Source organism: Periophthalmus magnuspinnatus, chromosome 10 (genome assembly GCF_009829125.3).
Source record: "Periophthalmus magnuspinnatus isolate fPerMag1 chromosome 10, fPerMag1.2.pri, whole genome shotgun sequence".
Classification (NCBI taxonomy): domain Eukaryota; kingdom Metazoa; phylum Chordata; class Actinopteri; order Gobiiformes; family Gobiidae; genus Periophthalmus; species Periophthalmus magnuspinnatus.
The window spans coordinates 16,479,410-16,500,712 of NC_047135.1; the positions used below are offsets into that span (position 1 = coordinate 16,479,410).

Below are 21,303 nucleotides of genomic sequence, written 5' to 3' on the forward strand. Positions count from 1 at the left end.
CCATAGCGCCCCCCACAGACTCTAAAATCACCAATAAAACGCCACTAAACAGAGTCAAGGTGTCACCGCCGCAGGTCTACCGTCATCGCGCGGTCATACCTGGATCATACACTCGGTTATTTTAATAGATTCATGGGTCAGACGCACACCCTTTCCGATTTAAGGCGATTATGTGAAGCCAGCGGCAAAAGCAGAATCTAACGCAGGACTACAGCTCCCGTGATACCCCGCGCTGTGAGACCCGGAAGTGTGAGCGCTGCAGTGACAAGAACGGAGGAGAAAGTGAGATAAAACGTTTTTCAAAGGTAAAGAAATGCAAGTACAGCGCTCACAGGGATAAAACAGCGCTTCGGAAGAGGATCTGAAGGGTTAAACCAGAAAAAAGTTTCAGAAAATGACGGACAAATCCGAAAAAACATAAAAAGACAGATTTCACTGCAGAGACGAGGGGCGTGAGGGGCACGATCTGGACTAGGTTTAGTCCTGTTTTAGACCAGGTCTAGTCCTGGTTTAGGTCCTATTTTTTCCCGAATGAAACCCTAGTTTAGTCCAGTTTTAGTCCCAGTTTAGTCCTGTTTGAGTTGAGGTTTAGACCCTGGTTTAGACCCTAGTTTATACCCTGGTTTAAACCCTGATTTAGACCTTGCTTTAAACACTGGTTTAGTCCAATTTTAGTCCTGGTTTTCCTGTCTTTCAGATGCACCGGTCCAAAGGAGAGGAAGAGGATTATTGGAACAGTTCTCAGTTCAAGGCCTTCACCTTTGATGATGATGAAGATGATTTCACCAAGGTCAGTCCAATTCTTGCTTCAGTCCTGCTTCAGTCCTGCTTCAGTCCTGCTTCAGTCCTGCTTCAGTCCTCCTTCAGTCCTCCTTCTCTTCTTTCAGCTCAGAGAGTCTCGTTTGGCTGTGAACAGCATCAAACTCACAGACGACGATGAAGACGACGTGGAGAAAGTCAACTGGAGTGGAGAACCTGTGGGGAGTAAGTACTACAACTTAGAGATGCACTGATCCCACTTTTTCAGTTCTGATACTCTCTCTGCCAATAGAGACTGACAACAGCATTTATTTTCTTAAAACTAAACTAAATTAAGACAAAACTGGTCCAAATGTGTTATGTGGCTGTTATTTATCTCTCAAGTAACCACAGAATAACTCAAACATTCTGAGATTTTCTGGGCTATTACATCAGTTTATAAGTCCAACCAGCATATCGGTTAAACTGATATTTGAAAATTGATTTCCAATACTAGTATCGGATCGGTACATCCCTACTACTACTGCAAATACCACTACCGCTACATCTACCTCTTCTATGTCCAGCCCTCTCTCTCTGATTGTCTTTCTTCCCGCTTCTCCTTTGATTGTCTTTCTCCTCTGCAGGTATCTCCTGGTTGGTCGGGGAGACGTCAGCCTTATCCAATCAGAAGACAGACTTCCCCAAAGTGAGCTCAGAGTCCAGTTTAAACAAGAGTGGGTCTGGACTGTCCCTCAGTGCCCTGTTCAGAGGTACTACTGCTACACAGGGGGTAGACCTGGTTTAGTCTTGGTCTAGTCCAGATATAGGGCTCTGCCGCTTGAGACACTGCGTCACCCAAACGTAACTCATGTTTTTTTAATAATCAAATCTAAATCGTGTCTGAATTATCTTAGTCATGAGGCAGATCTCAGAGATTCACAAAAACACATTTGGTGATTCAGTTTATGGCTAAAGCACAGCAGAAGAGTCAGAAGGTGTGGCAGGAACCAGGGTTAGAACCTCAAATGGGCCGGTCTGGTTCCATGAAAATAGAAGCACTGGTAGCGGCAGCACCAGTAGCGGCAGCACCAGTAGCGGCAGCACCAGTAGCGGCAGCACTAATGGCTATAATAGTAGCAGTAGTAGTAACAGCAGTAAAAACCCACGTTTGCGTTTCTCATGAGTCTGTGTTCTAGGTAAATCCAGCAGGGGGAGCTACCCAAACTTCAGTGACTGTGAGTCTAATTTCCTTATTTTAATAATTATAAAAAATACATTGTTTTAAAAATAATAACGGTCTCTATGCAAAGTGGTACTCTGATATTTCTGTGCACAGCAGGATATTTCCAGTCAGATAGAGAGTCTGTGCGTCGATTTCCACTCTAGAGTAATGTCTATGAGGTTTTTGCCAAGTCACTTGAAAATCACTAAATCCTGACAGATCAGGCAGTGGACAGTGGATCTAGATGTTAATAATTTGTCAAACTTCAGTTCAAATGTTATGCAATAGGCTACACATAGGCTAGGTAGGAATGGTATTTATTGAGCCTGAAAAAGTATTGTTCTTTCTATCATATATTATTATGTTATATTATTATAAGAATAAGTCGATATAGTAATTATATGACACCTAACCCCGTAAAATTGTATGTTTACAAAGAAACCTCAGTTTACATTGCACAGGCTGTCCCTCTGACTGAAACTATCCGAGTACCGCTGTGCACAGAGACAGTTATAATAATAAACCTGATGTCCTGGTCCTATACTAACCCTGTGTGTGTATGCGTTTGTTATATGTATGTGTGTGTTTGCAGCCGTCTCAGAACCCTCATCTCGACTGTTCGCACCGGAGCTCAGGAGGCCGCGTGCCGACTATAAGGTCCTGAAACCTTTATATTCCCACTCTCTGGTCTGGTATAGTCTCTGGTCTCTGGTCTAAGGTCTAAGCTGGTGTGTGTTTCAGGACTTCGTGGGGGACTTGTCTCCAGAGGAAATGGTGCAGAGACTCCAACAGGGAAAGGTGAGTGCAGTCTCACATAAAACCAGTGGGGGGGGGGCCCTGTGCGTACCTTATATTTTCCAAGTGCAGCTCAGAGCCAACCCAGAAACAAATCAGATCCCCAAAACACAGACAGAACCAAACTGCTATTTTGCACTTTAGAATTAAAATCTCATGTGTCTGACGCTGCTTCTTGGTTCAGTCCTGGCTCAGTCATGGTTCAGTCCTGGGTTAGTTCTGTTATATTTCTGGTCCAATTCTGTTTTCTTTCAGAGTGTGGGGATGGAGAGGTTTCGGTCTCTTCAGGACAAAATGCTGCTGTTGGACTTTGCTGTAAATGGGAACGACGGAAACGCCATCACCGCGGTAATGCACAAACATACATAAACATATCACAGCGTTTCAAATGAAATCACCACTTTCTATAGGCCAATCATATGTAATACAGATGGGGGCAGCTAAATGAATATTGTTCAAGTGCAGGTTTGTGCTGTATATTTGTGCCACTATAGACTGTATATATAGACTGCATATATTAATGATCATAGCTAGCCTCAATATTCCAAATGCGAAGTGAGCATGGGTGCGATTTGGCTCCATCGACTTGGTCTAGAATTCACTTTCTTTTGAAAAACTGGGGGTTTCTATTACACTATTTTGTCCCTAAATCATGATTCAAACATTAATAACAGACCAATCAGACACCTTTTTTCCCTGAGTTTGCTCCTGCAACAGGTTTGATTGACAGTGTTGCTAAGTGCCCACTCCTTGCCAAACCAGGGGTTTGCTCTTTGGTTTCTATGATGTGGATGGTCAGATTTCCAAATATTGAACTGGTCCTGATCTGTGTGCAGGTCCTGATCTTCCTAAAGAGGACGCTCTCCAAAGGTCTGTGCCTCTGTTTAACATCTGACTGTCTGACTGTCTGACTGTCTGACACCCCCCCAACACTATCCCTCTAAGACAGTGGTTCTTAACCTTATTGGAGGTACTGAACCCCACCAGTTTCATATGCACATTCACCAAACCCTTGATTATTGAAATATATATATGTGTGTATATATATATATATATATATATATATATATATTAGTTGGTTGTTTTTTTCAAATTCAAGACATATATATGTTTTACTGGTGCACAAAATGAACAGTGCATTAACATCACTGTGTTCAAAGTAAAACCTGTAAAACCAATACAATGCATGAACTCACAACAAATTACATACATACCTTTTCACAAAGACTTGACCTTTTTTAATTCTACCACACTGAAATTATTTTAATTTTTAACCTTATGTATTTCAATAATGAACTTATTGTATTTATGCTATTTATTGATTTTAACATTTTAACACACACCCATCACCTAATTTCCATCAGGCTAGAATAATAATGAATATTTACTGCAAATCAGTGACTTCTGCTGTTGCCTTTGAGAGACCAGTTCAGAAACGCGTGGCTTCACCTTGGCAAGTGCCACTCTCATGTCATTTTCACAGCAAAGTCTGTTCCTTTTCTTTGTTTTTATGTCGTTTTATGTTTTTATGCCGTTTAAACGGCTCATTTAAGTTGGGCAGGTACTTCAATAGACACATCAGAGACATTTGTTGAATTGGGCCAACGTCTGAAGACGCTCGCAGTCCGCTAATCATATGAGTCGGATGTATGTCTTGACCTCCGCCGAACCCCTGAGACTGACTCACCGAACCCCTAGGGTTCGATCGAACCCAGGTTAAGAACTACTGCTCTAAGACTAACCCTCTGACTCCCCTAACACTAACCCTCTGTGACCCCCCCCTCACACTATCCCTCTGACCCCCCAACACTATCCCTCTGATGCCCACAACACTAACCTGCACACCCAGCACAACACTAACCCTTTGACCCTCTAATACTAACCCTAAGCTTCTATGATTGGTCCTTGTCTGATCTTGGTCTGGTTATGATCCTGGTCTGGTCCTGGTGCAGAGGTCTTGTTCCGGGAGCTGGAGTCTAGGCAGACAGCTCTGAGACACTTCATCCACTTCCTCACCGAGACTCACGAACAGAGACTCCTCCTGGACCTGCTCAGGTAGTCCTGGTGTAATTCTGTTTTAGACCCGGTTTAGACCTGATTCAGTTTTGGTTTTGACCTGGTTTTGAGAGCTTGCTCTCTCTCTCTCTTTCTCTTTCTCTCAGAGCTCTGGGTAGAGTGGAGGACGCTGCTGTAAGTATTTTTTCAAATCAACCAATCAGACGGAGCCGTCCCAAAGTTCTGTGATGGAATTGATAGGTGAGAGTCCATTCTGTGGTCCGACTGGCTGATTCAAACTTGTTTCCCACAGTTGCTGCAGTACAAAGAACACCTGGCCATCAGTGATGAGAACAAGAAGCGTGACTTCCTCAAGTCCTGCATCAGGTCAGACTCAAAACCAGTTAGGATCCTTCTCTAGACCTGCTCAGACCCAAAACCAGTTAGGATCCTCCTCTAGACCTTCAGTTCCCCCGCATATCTGTACTTTTACTTTGACAGTGTTGTATCTGTGCTCTTATTTTGATAGTCTCCTGTATATGTGCTTTTATTGTGATAGTCTTGGTGTATATTTGTGCTCTTATTTTGACAGTTTGCCATTTTCTCTGGAGGATGCTGCTCTAGTTCAGGATCACTTCACTCTGTTGGAACGACAGATCATCATCGAGGTCAGGCCCTGAGCCCTCATCTATAAAGCATGCTTATACACTGGACCAGGGGTGTTCATTACGTCGATTGCCATCTACCAGTCGATCGCGAAGGCATTTTGGGTAGATCACGTCCCGTCATCCATCCAGTCACATGACTAATATACAGGACAACCAGTCAGATTACACCTGCCTCTAGGTCACATCATGGGCGCTGCACACGCATAAACAAGCGCGAGTTAGCTTAACCCTATAGCGTTCCTATCGTCGCAGATAGAGCGTGGTTGCGAACTTTCCAGCAGCATAACTCCGCAACTAGTCGTGCTCTCATGTAAATTCAAATGACGTCTCAAAGCGGAGACATCTAAATATTTTACCGTCATTATGGTAATCTGCCTCTGTTGTCCCTCGAAGGTGACGAATGAGAGCGCGGGTGCTGCGGGGAATTTCCCAGTCATTTATTCGATGCGTCAAAAAAAAAATACGGATGGATGTGTAAAATAGAAGTAGTTGTGTGAAAAAATGCAGTAAATTCTGATACTTCGTTTAACATGATTTTTATGGCTATTAAAAAAAAAAAAGACAAAACCGTAATCATTAGCTCTGTTATCGCTTTCAAACGAAAAATGCAATTTTACTCCTGGCTGGCTGTCAGAAGCTACTGCCCGAACTATGCATCCCTCACTGATTCCATTCAGTGCAAGTCATCAGGGCAGTAATCATCATTCAAGTAATATGAACATGTAAGAAGTTCAATTGTGTTGTGCAGTATTATCTCATGACGTTGTGCAAGGTACATCAAAATGCACTGTACAAGTAAGAATTCATAATACATTTACAAATAAATATATGTTTAACATTTTTGTATTAGGTGGTAGATCTTTCAGACATGATCATTTTAAAAGTAGCTCACATACTGAGAAAGTCTGAGCACTCCTGCACTAGACATTGCATAGGTGCCCTCTGTGCCAGGTGCAGGATTTAGAAAACTCCTACTACATGCAGCACTTTGATTATCTCTAGGCTAGGACCCTGGTGCGCGCTCTGCAAAGTCTGGAGACATGGAGAAAGAGAGGAGCAGAAGTGAAATGCGTTTGATTAAATGTTTGATCAGGAAATAATCAGAAAATGAGCTCCATCTAATAAAATAATGACATTCAGATTTCTGCATTTAAGCAGATGGCTGTTGATTCCACATCTCAGCAATATTATGCATTTGAAGCGCGCATGCATTTTCCCGTGCAACGCTGGATCTCCCTCAGTCTGCTCTGTGACCATAGACTTCTATATACAGCCTATCTCTGTGATCCAACACAGAGAGGATGAAATAACAATATGATCTGAGAGAAAACACATCTCTCAAACAGAGCACATGAGCGAGGCTTTAGTTTAATGAGTACAGCATGGAGCATCTCACCCTCCTTGCCTCGGTCAAACCCACTGATTACACTGGGTTACAAAAAAAAAAACATTTTTGAAAGTTGTCTGTGTTTTTTCAACTGAATTAGGACCATTTAGCACCGCTGAATCCAAAAATGATATCCATTTTTCTCAGTCAGGTCAGGTTTTTATGCTAATTTGATTTTGAAAAATCCGATCTTCTGACTAAATTGATTACAATTTTGTGACAATATCAGTTGATTGGCCCTCGCCACTCACAAAGTGATGGCGAGGGGCATTGTTCTTGCTGGGTTTCTTTTTCTTATTATTTTTCCGCCCAAATGATTGCAGTTTTCACCCCCTGAACATCAACGAAAAGTCCCACATATAGGTATAGGATCGACTGGCTGGGCCAAAAATTTCATAAAATTGGCATCGTGACAATGTCCGAAGCACACCGGCTCGACAGCGGCACCTAGAAATTTTGAGATTTTCAATTTAATAGGAAGGTCCTACTCAGATTTTGACGAAATTCGCACCAGTGACAGAGCTCATTGTGAGAAGCCAAAAACATAATTATAGCGCTGCTGTGTGACGGACAGGAAGTCGGCCATATTGGATCAAAAATTCGCCACTTCATTCGCAGCGTGTTTTCAAAACGCTACTAGTCTCAGGTTTTTGGTCCAAATGAGCTCAGATTTCACATTCCACATCCAGACACATAGGTTTTCATAAAATATCCACGTTTTCTCCGAATTCCACAGGGTTCGCCCGTACGCCGCCGCCGAAAAACGCCTTCGTTTCCTGTTTTTTCGATGTCCTCTCACAACCACAGGCATTGCCCTACAGAGCTCACATTCACATCACATATGTGTGATTGGGGCATGAATGGAATGCAATATTAATTTTAATCAAAATGAACACTATAGCGCCCCCTACCATAGGGGTGAAACGAAAACATTATTGGATTCCTACGAAATTCGGGGGAATAAATTGGGGGCATGACGTGGACCAAAAAATAATATTACGGGCATAGGTCATTTTTCACACTTGGCCACCAGGGGCGCAAAGACATGTCAGTCATTTGGGTGAAACGCCAACATTATCAGATTCCTACGAAATTTGGGGAATAAATCGGTGGCATCAGAAGAAACAAAAAATTACATTATGGCCATGAGTCACTTTCCACGGTTGGCCACCAGGGGCGCAAATACTAAAAAAAAATCCATTGAAAAATGTCTGATACGCACATGCATTGGTCTAGACAGCTCAAATTCACATCACACATGTGATATGAGGGCATTAATAGAATGCACTATTAATTCTTATAAATATGAACACTATAGCGCCCCCCTACCATAGAGGTGAAACGCCAACATTATCCAATTCCTATTAAATTTGGGGAATCAATTGGTGGCATGAGAAGAACCAAATAATTACATTATGGCCATGGGTTATTTTCCACGGTTGGCCACCAGGGGCGCAGTGATTTGAAAAGAAATTGGCACTTTGCACTTTTACTTGCATGTTTATGAATCATATCTACTCCTAGGTTTTTCATCCAAATGTGCTCAAACTCCACATGTCACATCTATAGAGGTTGTTCATCAATAATCATCCACTTTTTGGAAATATTCATTATGGTTTTGGTGTAGTTTGCCGTCAAAAAATTACTTCATTATTGGATTGAAATTCACACACCACTTTCAGATACGTGAAACCTATCTAGTCCCAGGTTTTTCATCCAAATGACCTAAAACTCCACATGCAGCATGTACACATGTTGTTTGTCAATAATCATCCACGTTTTGTGGATATTTTTGTACGGTTTACATGTAGCAGGCCTTCAAAGTATGACTTCATCATTGGATTGAAACTTTCACTTAAGTGCAAATGAAACCTATCTAATCCTAGGTTTTTCATCCAAATTACCTCAAACTCCACATACAGCATGTACACATGTTTATTGTCAATAAACATCCACGTTTTGGGGATATTCTTTCTGGTTTATGCACAGCACACTGTCAAAATATGACTGCTTTCCTGCATATTTCATTCGCTCTCACAGACACATGGATCAGCCTAAAAAGCTCAAATTCTAATCATTGATACAGAATAAAACTGTGAAAAGAGAAACATAATGAGCATGTGGCCAGTGACCTCTATAGTGCCCCCTACAGTCCAGGTAATAGACACAACTTTGTCCGATTGGCATGAAACATGGGGAGATAATTGTGGACCTCAAAAGGGGCAAAAAAGTAAATTACACCATACCTGTATTGTACACGAGCGGTGTACTTACCGAGCGGTGGCTTACCCCGGGCGGTTGCGCGGGGGGCGAGGGCCATCATCGCCGCTTGCGACTTTAATTTTCTTTAATATTTCTCATCCAAAAAATGTTTTAGGAGATAAAAAATAGTTTTCTAACAGAATGTATTAATTAAATGTTGTTTTTATGAACCCCTTGAATGCTCAGCAGCAGGGATGTCTCTCTTCAGAGTCCAACAGTAATCAGCCATCATGACTGCGTCCCTGATACCTGGTCTCCATCTCTTTTATGTCCTGATGGAATCTCTCCACCTGCTCATCACTCAGTGATCCCAGATTCTCAGGAAACCTGAACATTTAGCTCCTTTTGGGAAAAAAGATGTGGAGCATCATCATTAAAACCACACTGGAGGAATCTTTGTCACTGATGTCAGGAACTTCTACAAAGACAGGTACTGGAATTTCATGACAGTGAGCTACAGGACGACGTGCTGATTCACGGTCAGGATACTTGAGGCTGCTTCGGTTCTTTCTGTTGATCCCAGTCACATAAATAGCCCAGAAGTAGCTACTGATGTCGGCTCCCTCCAAACCATGGGAATTCCAAACTTCAGACAACTCTTCTTGCCTTTAGTCCACTGGCGCAGATACTCGGTGCATGACTTGCATGCCATGTGTGGCGCCCAAGCTTCATCTTGGTCACCAAGTTTAATATTAAAATAAGCATGGTAAGCACGCTTTATGAAACTTGTGACTTGATTCCTGTTAGGAACATTGGTGTATTCACCGCAGATGTAGCAGAATATCAGGCTTATTTTTGCAAGATTTTCTAGTCGAAGCCATTTCATTCACTTGTAATATAAAAAAAACAATTAGTCATAAGTTGGCACATGCAAAATCTGCAGAATTTGTTTATAGCGAGAAATATAACAGAATTTTGCATCATATGACGTGAAAATACTCATACATAGTATACATACAAAATCATCCAAAAACAAATATGTAGCTTAGTTCAGAACGTTGACCTGATTGAGCAAAACCAATGTGATTTTTGGATTCAGCACATCAAAATTATCCTAAATCAGCTAAAAAATCTTAGACAATAAATTTAGTGTTGACCAGTGTTATCGGCACCTGTTTAAGCAGATCTCATTCATGAGTCAGTTTGTGTGGTCTTTTTATGGTGAATTGGAGGTGTGGAGAGGACAGGATGGGGGTTCACGTGTGCAGATTCCAGCTGCAGATGGGATTTATAAAGCACAGATTACATAGTGGAGTGCGCATGGAAGGTTATACAAATTAGGATTTTGTGTGGCGCAATGCCTCTGATGGCCACTAGGAGTATCCACTTGCTTAGGAAAATGGCAACAAAATCCTTTATAAGTGACGCCCCTGGTCTAATACTGCTTCAGTCCTGTTTAGTCCATCTCTTCCAAGTGGCACAGACAGTCAGTCTGTTGTTGTTTTAGTTGTTGTTGCAGTAGTAATACTGTCTTCTGTCCTTGTGTACTTCCAGGCAGCGGACAGTCAGGCAGAAAAGAGTGGGAAAGTGGAAGTTTTCCAGAACTTTCCAAGAAAAGCTTCAATCCTGAACATGCCCATGATCACCACTCTGTATTACTGCGTGTACTACCACTACTGTGAGCCCGAGGTACTACTGCTACTGCCGCTACTGCAAGCCCGAGGTACTCTAGTGTGTACTACCACTGATTCAAGCCCCAGGAACTACTACGTGTACTACCATTACTGTGAGCCCGAGGTACTACTGCATGTACTATCACTACTGCGTGTACTGCCACTACTGCAAGCCTGAGTTACTACTGCTACTATGTGTACTACTACTACTGCAAGCCCAGGTCCTACTGCTATTGTGTGTACCACCACTACTGCAAGCCCGAGGTACTGTATTACTGCACGTACTACCACAACTGTGAGCGCCAGCTACTACTGTGTGTACTTCCATTACTGTGAGCCCGAGGTACTACTGAGTTTACTACCACTACTTCGAGCCTGAGGTACTACTGCATGTACTACAGTGTGTACTACCAGGTCCTACTCCTACTACTGCTACTACTCTTTGCATTACCACTACTGCAATCCCGTCGTACTAATGTGGATACTACAGCGTGTACTACCGCTACAGTGTGTATGACTGCATGTACTACAGCAGGGGTGTCAAACTCATTTTGGTCTGGGGGCCACATATGACTTAATTTAATCTCAAGGGGGCCAGACCAGAAAACTCACAGCATAAATACTAGCAATAAGTAGAAACATTTGTGCAGAGAAACATGTAAAATATTTTTATTGAAGAGAACTATTCCTTTATAAAATATTAAGAACAGCCTGAAACTGTCTAATTTTTGTGTGCAGTACAACTCAATACAGTAATTTTGAAAAAAAATTTTTAGATTTTATTAGAGCATGTGCAGATTAATACAGAAATGATTTGAACTCAACATTCTGCACATAAAAAAAAAAAAAATAGATCCAGACCTAAAATCATCAGCCTTCTTATTTTACAGGATTTAGTCGTGCTTTGTTTTTGATCCAGAAACTTGGCATCTTTTAGCCTGCACAAGTGCATCAATATCAGGCATCATATCCTGAGTAGCTGCCAATTTCAAAATGTCATTTAAGTGCTTGTGTGTTAGCTTTGAGCGCAGCTTTGTTTTATTAAGGTTCATTATTACGGTTTCGAAGATGATTTTGCTATCAGTCAGAAAAAAAAAAGTTGTAAGAGTGTATTTTTATTACAAATCAGCTGGGGGCTGGATCAAGTCTGTAGGCGGGCCGGATTCGGCACCCGGGCCGCATGATTGACACCCCTGTACTACAGCGTGTACTACAGCGTGTACTACAGCGTGTACCCCTACTGTGTGTTCTAGCACTATTGCTATGACCTGGACTATTCCTTTATGTAGGTGTTGCCCATCATAATCCGTGGACCTGTGTCTGATTTCACACGGCTGTTGATCTCTCAGTAACAAACTCTACACAGAATACTGCCCCAGGGCATGCCCTCCTGTTCTCCCCCGTGTGTCAGATGCCTTATCGCCCTGCCCTGACTGATGCCCCAGGCCCAGGGCATCAGTCTGGCCCAGGGTGATGATGAATATGTGATTACACAGCGAAAAGGGAAGTGTGATTTCTTAGTGCACATGAATACACTAATTAACTTCCTCCTCTGTCCTCCTCTGTCCTCATATCTTCTCTCCTCACTGCTTCTCACCTCTCCTCCTCTTTCTCTCCTCTCTCTCCTCTTTCACCTCTTCTTTCTCTCTTCCTTTCCTCCTCCTCTGTCCTATCCTCTTTAGGGCACGTACAGCAGTCCTTCAAACCTACGACAGACCTTTAAGGTGAGTTCTGTTTCTTATATGAAACTCCACAGTGACTGCCCCTTGTTCTTGAAGGAGTTTTAAATGTGCTTTTTGGACTTAAAATGACCTCGTTATGGATATTGGTTACCACAACAACTGCATTATATATATATTTGTTAGCTTGTAGCTGTTTAGCCTCCAAGATGCCTTTGAACTCTTAATATTTGAATTTTTCCAAAAGTCCATGGGAAATGTGAATGGAACATTTACTTCCTCAACCAGAGCATACTGTGGAGCTCCATTACATTTATGATCTCCAGATGTCAGTCTGGCTCAGAAACTGGACCTCCTCCTCCTCTCCTCCACTCCTCCTTTCTTCCTTTCCTCCTCTTTCCTCCTCTCTCATTCCTCTCTTCCTCTCGCATTTTGTTTCTCTCTTTCAGATCGCAAATAAACAGTTTTTTAGGATAGCTCTCTTGTCTCTCTCAAAGCTTGGCCTTGGACAGACATGGACTTTGTTTCAGTGTCTCTTACTCTTTCCTCCTCCCTTTTTCCATTCTTCTCTCCTCTCTCCTCTCCACCTCTCACATGTTTGTTCTCTTGTGTTTCAGATCTCTGATAAACAGTTCTTCGTCACCTGTCTCTCCGCTCTCTCAAAGCTCCGCTCTTGGACAGATGTAGACTCTCTGTTTCAGTCTCGTTCTTGGCTCGGCTTCAGTCGGAAAAAGTCTCCTCTGAGCTTTAGCCGTGTGGTTGATGTGCTTCACAAGAACTCCGCCCCCACTCACGTAAGCGCCGCCCACACAAACACCCATGCCCAACCCAGACACGCAAGTCCCATTTACAGCTCACTGCAATTTGTGAATTGGTTTACATTAAACATATTGTGCATGTGTCTGTTATATAGTAGTAATCTATGACACTCATGGATCATTGTTATAATTTGGACATTTTGAATCACAATATTGATCTAAAATGACTTAATAAAAAAAACAGCAGTTAGAAAACTGCAGTGCCCAATGGGAGCTGACGTCGACGTAAATGGCATCACAGCAAAGAGCTGCATGCTGTCAGCCCCTCCTATGAATAGCTTCACAGTTCCACTAGTGATGATCAGATTTTTTTTTGTACCAAAATAACTACATAACTCTGCTGAATGATATGTGTATCAACAATTTAAGAAAATTAAACTGGGGAAGAAAGTGTGTACATCATAGTAGGGGTGTGGCGGTGAAAACTGATGTAGATGGGCAAAATGACATCTTGAATGCAGAATAAAGATTACTCAGACATGCATGAATCACTTTAAATACAACTCAATGAGTCAATTAGAAGGAAACAACTATTAACATGGTTAAACATTCTGGAAAGAGTTCTCAATAGTTCTGATTTAATGTTCAGATTTCAGTCTCTCAGACACGATGCTCGTGGACATGTTTTAAATTGTGACCTGTGCCTGAAGCTGGATTTAACCCTCAGGACCTTCACACACAGGGCCATCTGGGCCCTCACACACAGGGCCATCTGGGCCCTCACACACAGGGCCATCTGGGCCCTCACACACAGGGCCATCTGGGCCCTCACACACAGGGCCGTCTGGGCCCTCACACACAGGGCCCTTTGGACCCTCACACAATGGACCCTTACACACCGGACCCTCTGGTTTAGTACTGCTTTAGTCTGGTTCACGTCCTGGTCTCAGCCTGGTCTTTGGTCTGTTCCAGGTCCTGGCTCAGTACGTGGCTCTGGTGGAGGACTCAGAGCTGCGTTTGTCTCTGGCCCAAAAACACAAGTGTCATGACATCGTCATCAACGTGAGTCAGATGCCTTCCCACACTCCCGTATCCCTGTGCCAGATGCCTTCCCACGCTCCCGTAACCCAGTGTGTTGGATGCCCTCCTTCATGTCTCTGATGCCCTACCTTTCTCCCTGTGTGTCAGATGCCCTCCCTGTGTGATAGATGCGTGTACTAGCAACACTGAGTATACTACCCCTACTGTGTGTACTACCCCTACTGCATGTTCTACCACTATTGCTATGATCTGGACTATTCCCATATGCAGGTGTTGCCACGGGAGACGCCATAATTCATGGATCTGTGTCTGATTTCAAACAGAGCCATTGATCTCTCAATAACAAGCTCTACACAGAATACTGCCCCAGGGCATGCCCTCCTGTTCTTCCCTGTGTGTCAGATGCCTTATCGCCCTGCCCTGCCAATCTCCCCATGTGTCAGAAGCCCTCCCTGTGTGTCAGATGCATTTACGCCTTCCCCCATTAGTTAGATGCCATCCCACTGTCCCTGTGTGTCAGATGCCCTCCCCATGTGTGAGATGCATCACATTCCCTCCCCCATGTGTGTTGCCATCCCTAGGTGTCAGATACTCTCTGTGGGTCTCAGTTCTATGCTTTGATTGGCTGCAGACGTTTCGGGACCTGAAGGACCGGCAGATGCTGGTTCAGTACCAGACCAAAGTGGACCCAGGATCAAATGAAGACTGCAAGATCAAAGACCTGCTCAACAACTCTGTAAGACAAGAACTGACTCACGACTGGACCCGGACCTGATCAGGACTCCCTGAGATAATGGTCTTTTTCTTGTTTTTCAGCAGATCCGGTGGAAGAACTGAAGCTTTAAAAGTTTTGTGTCAAATGTGAAATAAAGAAATGGACTGACAAGAGCCCCGCCCGAGTGGGGTGTTATTGACTCTTTCAAATTCTAGAATGTAATGATGACAGATTTCCCTATTGATACTTTGCAGCTGATGTCATCAACATTCCCTGGGGGTGTGATGCTAGCTATAGGCACTGTTCTGTCTGAAGCTCTGTTACTCAAGTTAATTAAGACTTCAATCTGAGCTTTGTTTGAACGCAATCTGACCATAAAGAACTGATTTAGCTGGAACTACAACAGGTGAGCAGATTTGTGCTGTTAAACAAGTCCCTCTTAAATAACATTACAGTCACAAGCTAGTATTAGTTAACAGTTTTTCAGTTAGTCACACTCACCTTTTTGATGAAAATCAGACACCTAAACAGGACCATGGACGCTTGTATTGATCACAGGCTCCTAAAAATGTGTCATTTAAATCCATTTTGTATTCTAGAGTTTTCAGACTTTCATCTAAAAACGTTTTTGAAGTTTTTTCTAACGTATGCATTATGTCACTGTGGTAACTGCAGAACAATCCACATATAAATGTACATGGAGAACACTCCCCACCTGATGTCACTGCAAAGTATCAATTAGTCACATTGTAATTTACCATGAAATGAAATTCCCAAAATCTAAATACATAAATGTTGAACCTGATCATTTCTATTAGTGAATAGATCCAAGAACTCAGTTCACTACAACACAAATGTGCATTTAAGCAATATTCCTTTTAGCGGCCACCATCTGTACTACTAAGTATGATTGGCCTGTGGAATGTTGGGGGTGATGTCTGAAACCCAATGGTTCACCTGAGATTAAAAAATTCAAATAAAAACATTTCCCAGTTTAAAATTCTAAAACACTGATTATGGAACATTGTCAGAAGCCTTGACCAATCAGACATCAGCGTGGGAGAGAAAGGTTCAGAGGTCACGTGGGTTGTCCCTACATCACACAGAGGTCACGTAGAGGTCACACGGGTCAGAGGTGAGAAGACCTTTTGGTGGATGAACCTGGAGAACATGGCGAAGATGGTGGCCTAACCCCTGAGGCTGGTGGAAGTATTAGAATGCAGATTATGTTTTGCCATTACTGACCTTATTATAAATAAGAATATCCTAATAATTGATGGTTCTCTGTCAGACGCAGTTTAATATGTATGTGAAATCTAAACTATGTGGTGGTGTGCTGAGCACAGATTGTGCACTGTACACTTGTTAATACCGTCTATGGTGCTGAGCATTGTCACTACAGCTGCTGCTTCTCCACAAAACTTTGACTTCTACAGTGGAAACCTTTTAGCATCTTCAGTTTTTCAGATAAAATCACCTTTTTGGATGCAAGCGTTTTTGTTCATATTTGATTGATTTTGAACAGTGAATCATTTAAACCTGACTGAGGAGTGTATTCTTCTGTTTTGTTCATAATAAAAACAAGATTTTTATCATAAAACATGACTTGCACTTTATATTGTAGTACTATATGACATGTACCTTGACAGCCATTAAATAATAGTATAGTCAGTGATGGGAAGAATACCTGAATTAAAATGTGTTTTGTAACATTCTGTTACATGGGCCAATTAGTGTATTGTTTCTGAATACTTGACATACTTTTACATTGTCTTTCTTTCTTTTTTTCTTTTTATATTTATTTCATTCATTAAAACAAAACAAGTCAATGCAGCATATCTGCATAGAGTATTTCAGCTTTTGTACAATTATAATAGATGAATGAAAGGGCACAGAAAGAAGCAAAAGCTTATAATATCTGCCCCTACATTGAGATGCATTTCAATTATAGTGTAAAATCCAACATAGGATTACAAGCAGCTTTATGTTTGTTTCATTGTTCTTTATTTATTAATCACAAACTGAAGAACAAATCACACATACCTCACCACAACAGCTGTGTTTTCTATTTTCCTCAACACAGTTTGAAGCTGAAATTGTGTCATCAAATACTGCAATGTATTCCTGTACTGAATACCACCAGCCTTACTTCCGTCAGTCTGCCCCAGGGCAGCTGTAGCTTACCACCTCCGAGTATGAAGTGAATGAATAATGCACCAAAATATAGAGCGAATTAAAGGATCTGAAAAAGCATTATATAAGACTAATGCAGCATTATTATTAAAACCGGAGATGCATCTTCACCTGCATCTGTTTAAAACAACCAAACAGAAATGAGTGTTCCAGCAAATCATGCAGATGTAGTAGTAGTAGTTGTAGTAGTAGTAGTAGTTTGTCCTCTGTTTTGAGCTTCAAGACATTCCAAGTCCTTAAACCGAAGTTTCAAATAAAGTTTGCATTTTTGCAATTTATATGCTTTTTACACTAAATCTGCCTTACCTAGGATGAACCCAACCTCTGTTGTGCCATCATGAGCAGTGACCTTGAGGTATGAGACTGCACATATCGCCTTCATAGATGCGTCTGAAAAGATACAAAGTTCTACACATTTAGACTGAGACAGTGACAGTGCGGTGAACATGGACTTCGCTGAGGCATTGAAGAGACAGTTTCGATTCTATCCACCGGCCTTTCAGGTCCTCTGGAAGAGGTGAGTCCCACTCTGTTGTCTGTAATGATAGTTCTCTGAGGAGCAGTCGTCCTTGAATAACGACTGGGGACAGAAACCCTAGCGGGTCAGACATACTGTTCACAGTTGGAAGGACTCCCCTTCGGGTGTAAGGCTTTTCAGCGTGAGGAATGTAAAAAGTGAAATAGTCCTTCATTATATTCCACTTTACTCTGAGACTGCACTGATCTGGGGGTTGTCTTTGAACAGATCCAGATCCTGGAGGTCTTTGGCTCGGTCCTGAACCCATCACCTCAACCTTGTTTATGCTATTTTGAGGAGGCGGAGGTTTGAGTTTGCCAGCATCTCTTGTGTGCGTTTCAGAAGGTCAATGGCGTCATGCTTAGTAGGGACAGACTTTAAGGCGTCATCCATGTAAAAGTCACGTTCGATGAAGTGGCGCACATCTGTGCCATATTTGGCCTCTCCTTGCCGTGCTGCTCTCCTCAGCCCATATGTGGCTACAGCAGGTGAGGGGCTGTTGCCAAACACGTGTACACACATCCTATAGTCAATAAGCTCTTTCTGTGGGTCGTTGTCCTTCTGCCAGACAAACCTGAGTACATCTCTGCAGTCCTCACGCACCAGAAAGCAATAGAACATCTGTTGGATGTCTGCGGTGACTGTGACTGCATGTTTACTGAACCTGACAAGCACACCTAATAAACTATTGTTTAAATTAGGTCCTGAGAGCAAAGCAGTGTTGAGTGATGTACCTTCGACCTGCGCACTGGAATCAAATACCACTCGTATCTGTGATGGCTTTTGTGGGTGGTATACTCCAAAACAGGGCAAGTACCAGTACTCTTTGCCTTCTTGTACTGGGGGTGCAAGCTCTGCATGCCTATTGTCTAACATTTTCTGCATAAAGTCTATCAGGTGAGCCTTCATTTCAGGGTTTTTGTTTAGAGTTTGTTCAAGTGACTTGAGGCGGCTAATCGCGTACTGGCGATTGTTTGGCAGCAGTGCCCTGCCCTGGCGCAGCTACCCAGCTTTGTGATTCGTCCTGGAAACACTCATTGTCCATCATTTTGAGGAACAGCAGATCTTCCATTGAAGGTGCAAGGTTGTTGTCATCTTTGGTCTGGCCGAACTCATTATTTCCCATGCTATCATTTTGTGTGTTGCCTTTCATGCTTGAGTCACTGAGCCTTATTCGTCTGTTTGAGAGACTGGTGTGTGGCTTGACAGTGAAGTGATTTTCACATGGGGGAAAATGGGCCAAATGGGCAAATGGGCCTCCCATTTGTCAGAATGTGAGTCTTAAAAGTGGTGACATGTGAAGGCTTATGAGTGCTGCCTAAGCATACATCTCCAACTATCACCCAGCCTAAGTCTAGTCTCTGTGCATATGGTGCGTCATGCGGGCCATTGATCTGACTGCTCACTTTATGGACTCTCAGAATGTGACTTCCAAGCAATAGCAAAATGTCAGCTCCATTGTCCAAAGGTGATATTTTGTGTGCTATGCTCTCAAGGTGGCGATGTGCCTGAGCAGCAGATGGAGTAGGAATTTCCTCTCTTTTATTGGGAATCATGTTGCACTCGATCAACATGGGCAGGGGTATAACAAGAGAGCTGTCTATAGCCTCTATCACGTAACCATAGGCTCTTCTACCAGAAGTGAGGCCTATACCACTGCATGTCTGGAGGGTGTATGGAGCTGCATTACCACTGACTTTGAACATATCAAAAAACTCAAAGCATGCTAGCAATACATTACTCTGGTCATCCAGCATGGCGTACATACTCTGGCGCTTGCTGGAGTCATCGGCAGGGTAGACATTAACTAGACATATTTTTGAACATGACTTCCCAGAGAAACCCTCCCCACATACCTCAGTGCAACTTGAAATGACTGCTGCCTCCTGTTCTTCTCGTCTTTCCCCGCTGTGCTTGGCTGGAGGTTTGGGGGGATTTTGAGAAGCGAGGAGCATCTTGATGCATGGCTGTTGGGTGCTTATTACTGTCACATTCCGAACATTAAACGTTTGCTTCACAGTCACGAGCCACATGCTTGTTAGATGCACAGCACTTGAAGCAGATTTTGTGTTACTTTAATATTCTCTTTCGTTCCTGTAATGTTTTTCCTCTGAAGCCTCTGCATTGTTGTAAGGCATGTGGTTTGTTATGCACAGGACAGTGTTTATCTGGTCCTTCAGTGGGTGGTGCTGTGACATTAGTTTTGTGCATTGAAACAGTTCTGCGATTATTGTTGTTGCTCTCTCCATATTTGTCCTTTTTGACTCCCGAGGTGGATGGTGTCAGCAGATTGACGCTCGGGTCATTACGTGCCTTTGCTTGTGTCTGTATGAACTGTAGAAAGAAGGTGAATGGAGGAAAGGTCACATGATATCGCTGCTTGTAGTGGGAGCCTTCCATCATTTACTTGACCTGTAGCCCAAATGGCAGCTTGTCCACAATAGGAGTGATCCCCCTTGCGGTATTGTGATAAGAAAGTTCCTGAAGGTACCCTTCTTGTTTTGCCGAGTCAATCTCCTGTAGTAAATCAATGAGTTCTCTTAACTTTTGATTGTCTCTGGGCCCTATTTTAGGGAATTGATTCAGTTTGGCAAAAAGAGCACCCTCTATGGCTTCTGGTGACCCATATATCTCCTCTAGTCTCTCCCAGATAAGCTCTAATGCTGCACCTGGTTTGTTTATATTTACAGCTTTTATGCGATGTGCATGTTTGGTGGACTGTGGGCTAAGTGATTTTATCAGGTCAATTTCTTCTGCTGGCCTAAGTTCAAGCGTCTCGATAGCACTGATGAAGGATGATTTCCAAGATAGATAGTTTTCAGGCATGTTGTCAAATTTGGTGAGCTCTAACAATTGACTCTTCACTAAATATTTGGCAAGCTCATTAGTGTCACTGGAATGGTTTGGCGTAGGAGAGTAATACCGAAAACACCCAGCAGAGGGAAGCATATACCTAGGAGACTCATGGCCTTTGTATAGCTGATGTTTACAGGGTGTGGCTGTTCTTTCTGCCTTTCAGGTGAACAATGTCTTTGATCTGGGGTCTAGGTGACTGGCAGTCTTTAGCTGTGAGCAGCTCATTTTGTGTTTTTTCAGACTGTATTGCAATCATGCTTTTTTCAATTTTAATGTCCTTCAAATTACCTGAATCACTGTGTGCCTGGTGCCTCTTTACATATTCTGCAGTTCGCTCGAAGGAACTTTCTGCCTGTTGTGGCAACATCAGATGTCCATCACTTGTGTCCAAACCCGCAGTAGTGGACTCCAAAACTGCTGCTTCAGCTGCTGCAGCTTCAGCTTCACTTTCTTTTGCTAAAACATCAAGTTTTGCATCTAATTTGCATCTTTTCCACTTTAATTTCAACTTCTTTCTTAGCATATTCCGCTCTCTTTTGGGCAGCCTGTGCTTTGGCCCGTGCGGCAGCAGCTGCTAAAACAACACTTGCGGCAGAGGAGTGGCTTGATTTCTTTGACACTGAAGATCTGGCTTCATACTGGTCTCTTTCCATCTTTATGCTCATGTGAAGTGCCTTTACGATGCCTTGGTGACACTGCGTCTGTCGTGCTAGCGTGGATGTAGCGTGTAACAGTGCAGCGGGTCAGGAGTTCGTTGTAGGGTGTCCCTTTTCACTGTACTGGCCCATTTCTACTATTCAGGAGTTAAACACCTCCACACAATAAGTCACTGACACCAGGATGGGTTTAGACTGTCTTTAT

At 42.8% G+C, this 21,303-nt stretch overlaps 1 protein-coding gene across 2 annotated transcripts; it reads left to right on the plus strand.

The window, feature by feature from the left end:
• The first annotated feature begins 235 nt into the window (after window positions 1-235).
• vipas39 (VPS33B interacting protein, apical-basolateral polarity regulator, spe-39 homolog) lies at window positions 236-16,472 on the plus strand. 2 transcript variants are annotated; one of them, XM_033974092.2, is made up of 19 exons: window positions 236-305; window positions 698-790; window positions 888-984; window positions 1,386-1,511; window positions 1,938-1,976; window positions 2,556-2,620; window positions 2,705-2,761; window positions 3,014-3,106; window positions 3,595-3,628; window positions 4,711-4,813; window positions 4,921-4,948; window positions 5,067-5,140; window positions 5,346-5,421; window positions 10,565-10,699; window positions 12,366-12,407; window positions 12,980-13,156; window positions 14,093-14,182; window positions 14,793-14,897; window positions 14,978-16,472. In XM_033974092.2, exons 2-19 carry the CDS (start codon window positions 698-700, stop codon window positions 14,996-14,998), a joined length of 1,455 nt encoding a protein of 484 aa, XP_033829983.1. In that variant the 5' UTR covers window positions 236-305; the 3' UTR covers window positions 14,999-16,472. The 2 variants fall into 2 exon arrangements, with proteins under 2 accessions (XP_033829983.1, XP_055080683.1); XM_055224708.1 differs by having other exon boundaries at window positions 239-305; window positions 14,981-16,472.
• Window positions 16,473-21,303: the final 4,831 nt, after the last annotated feature.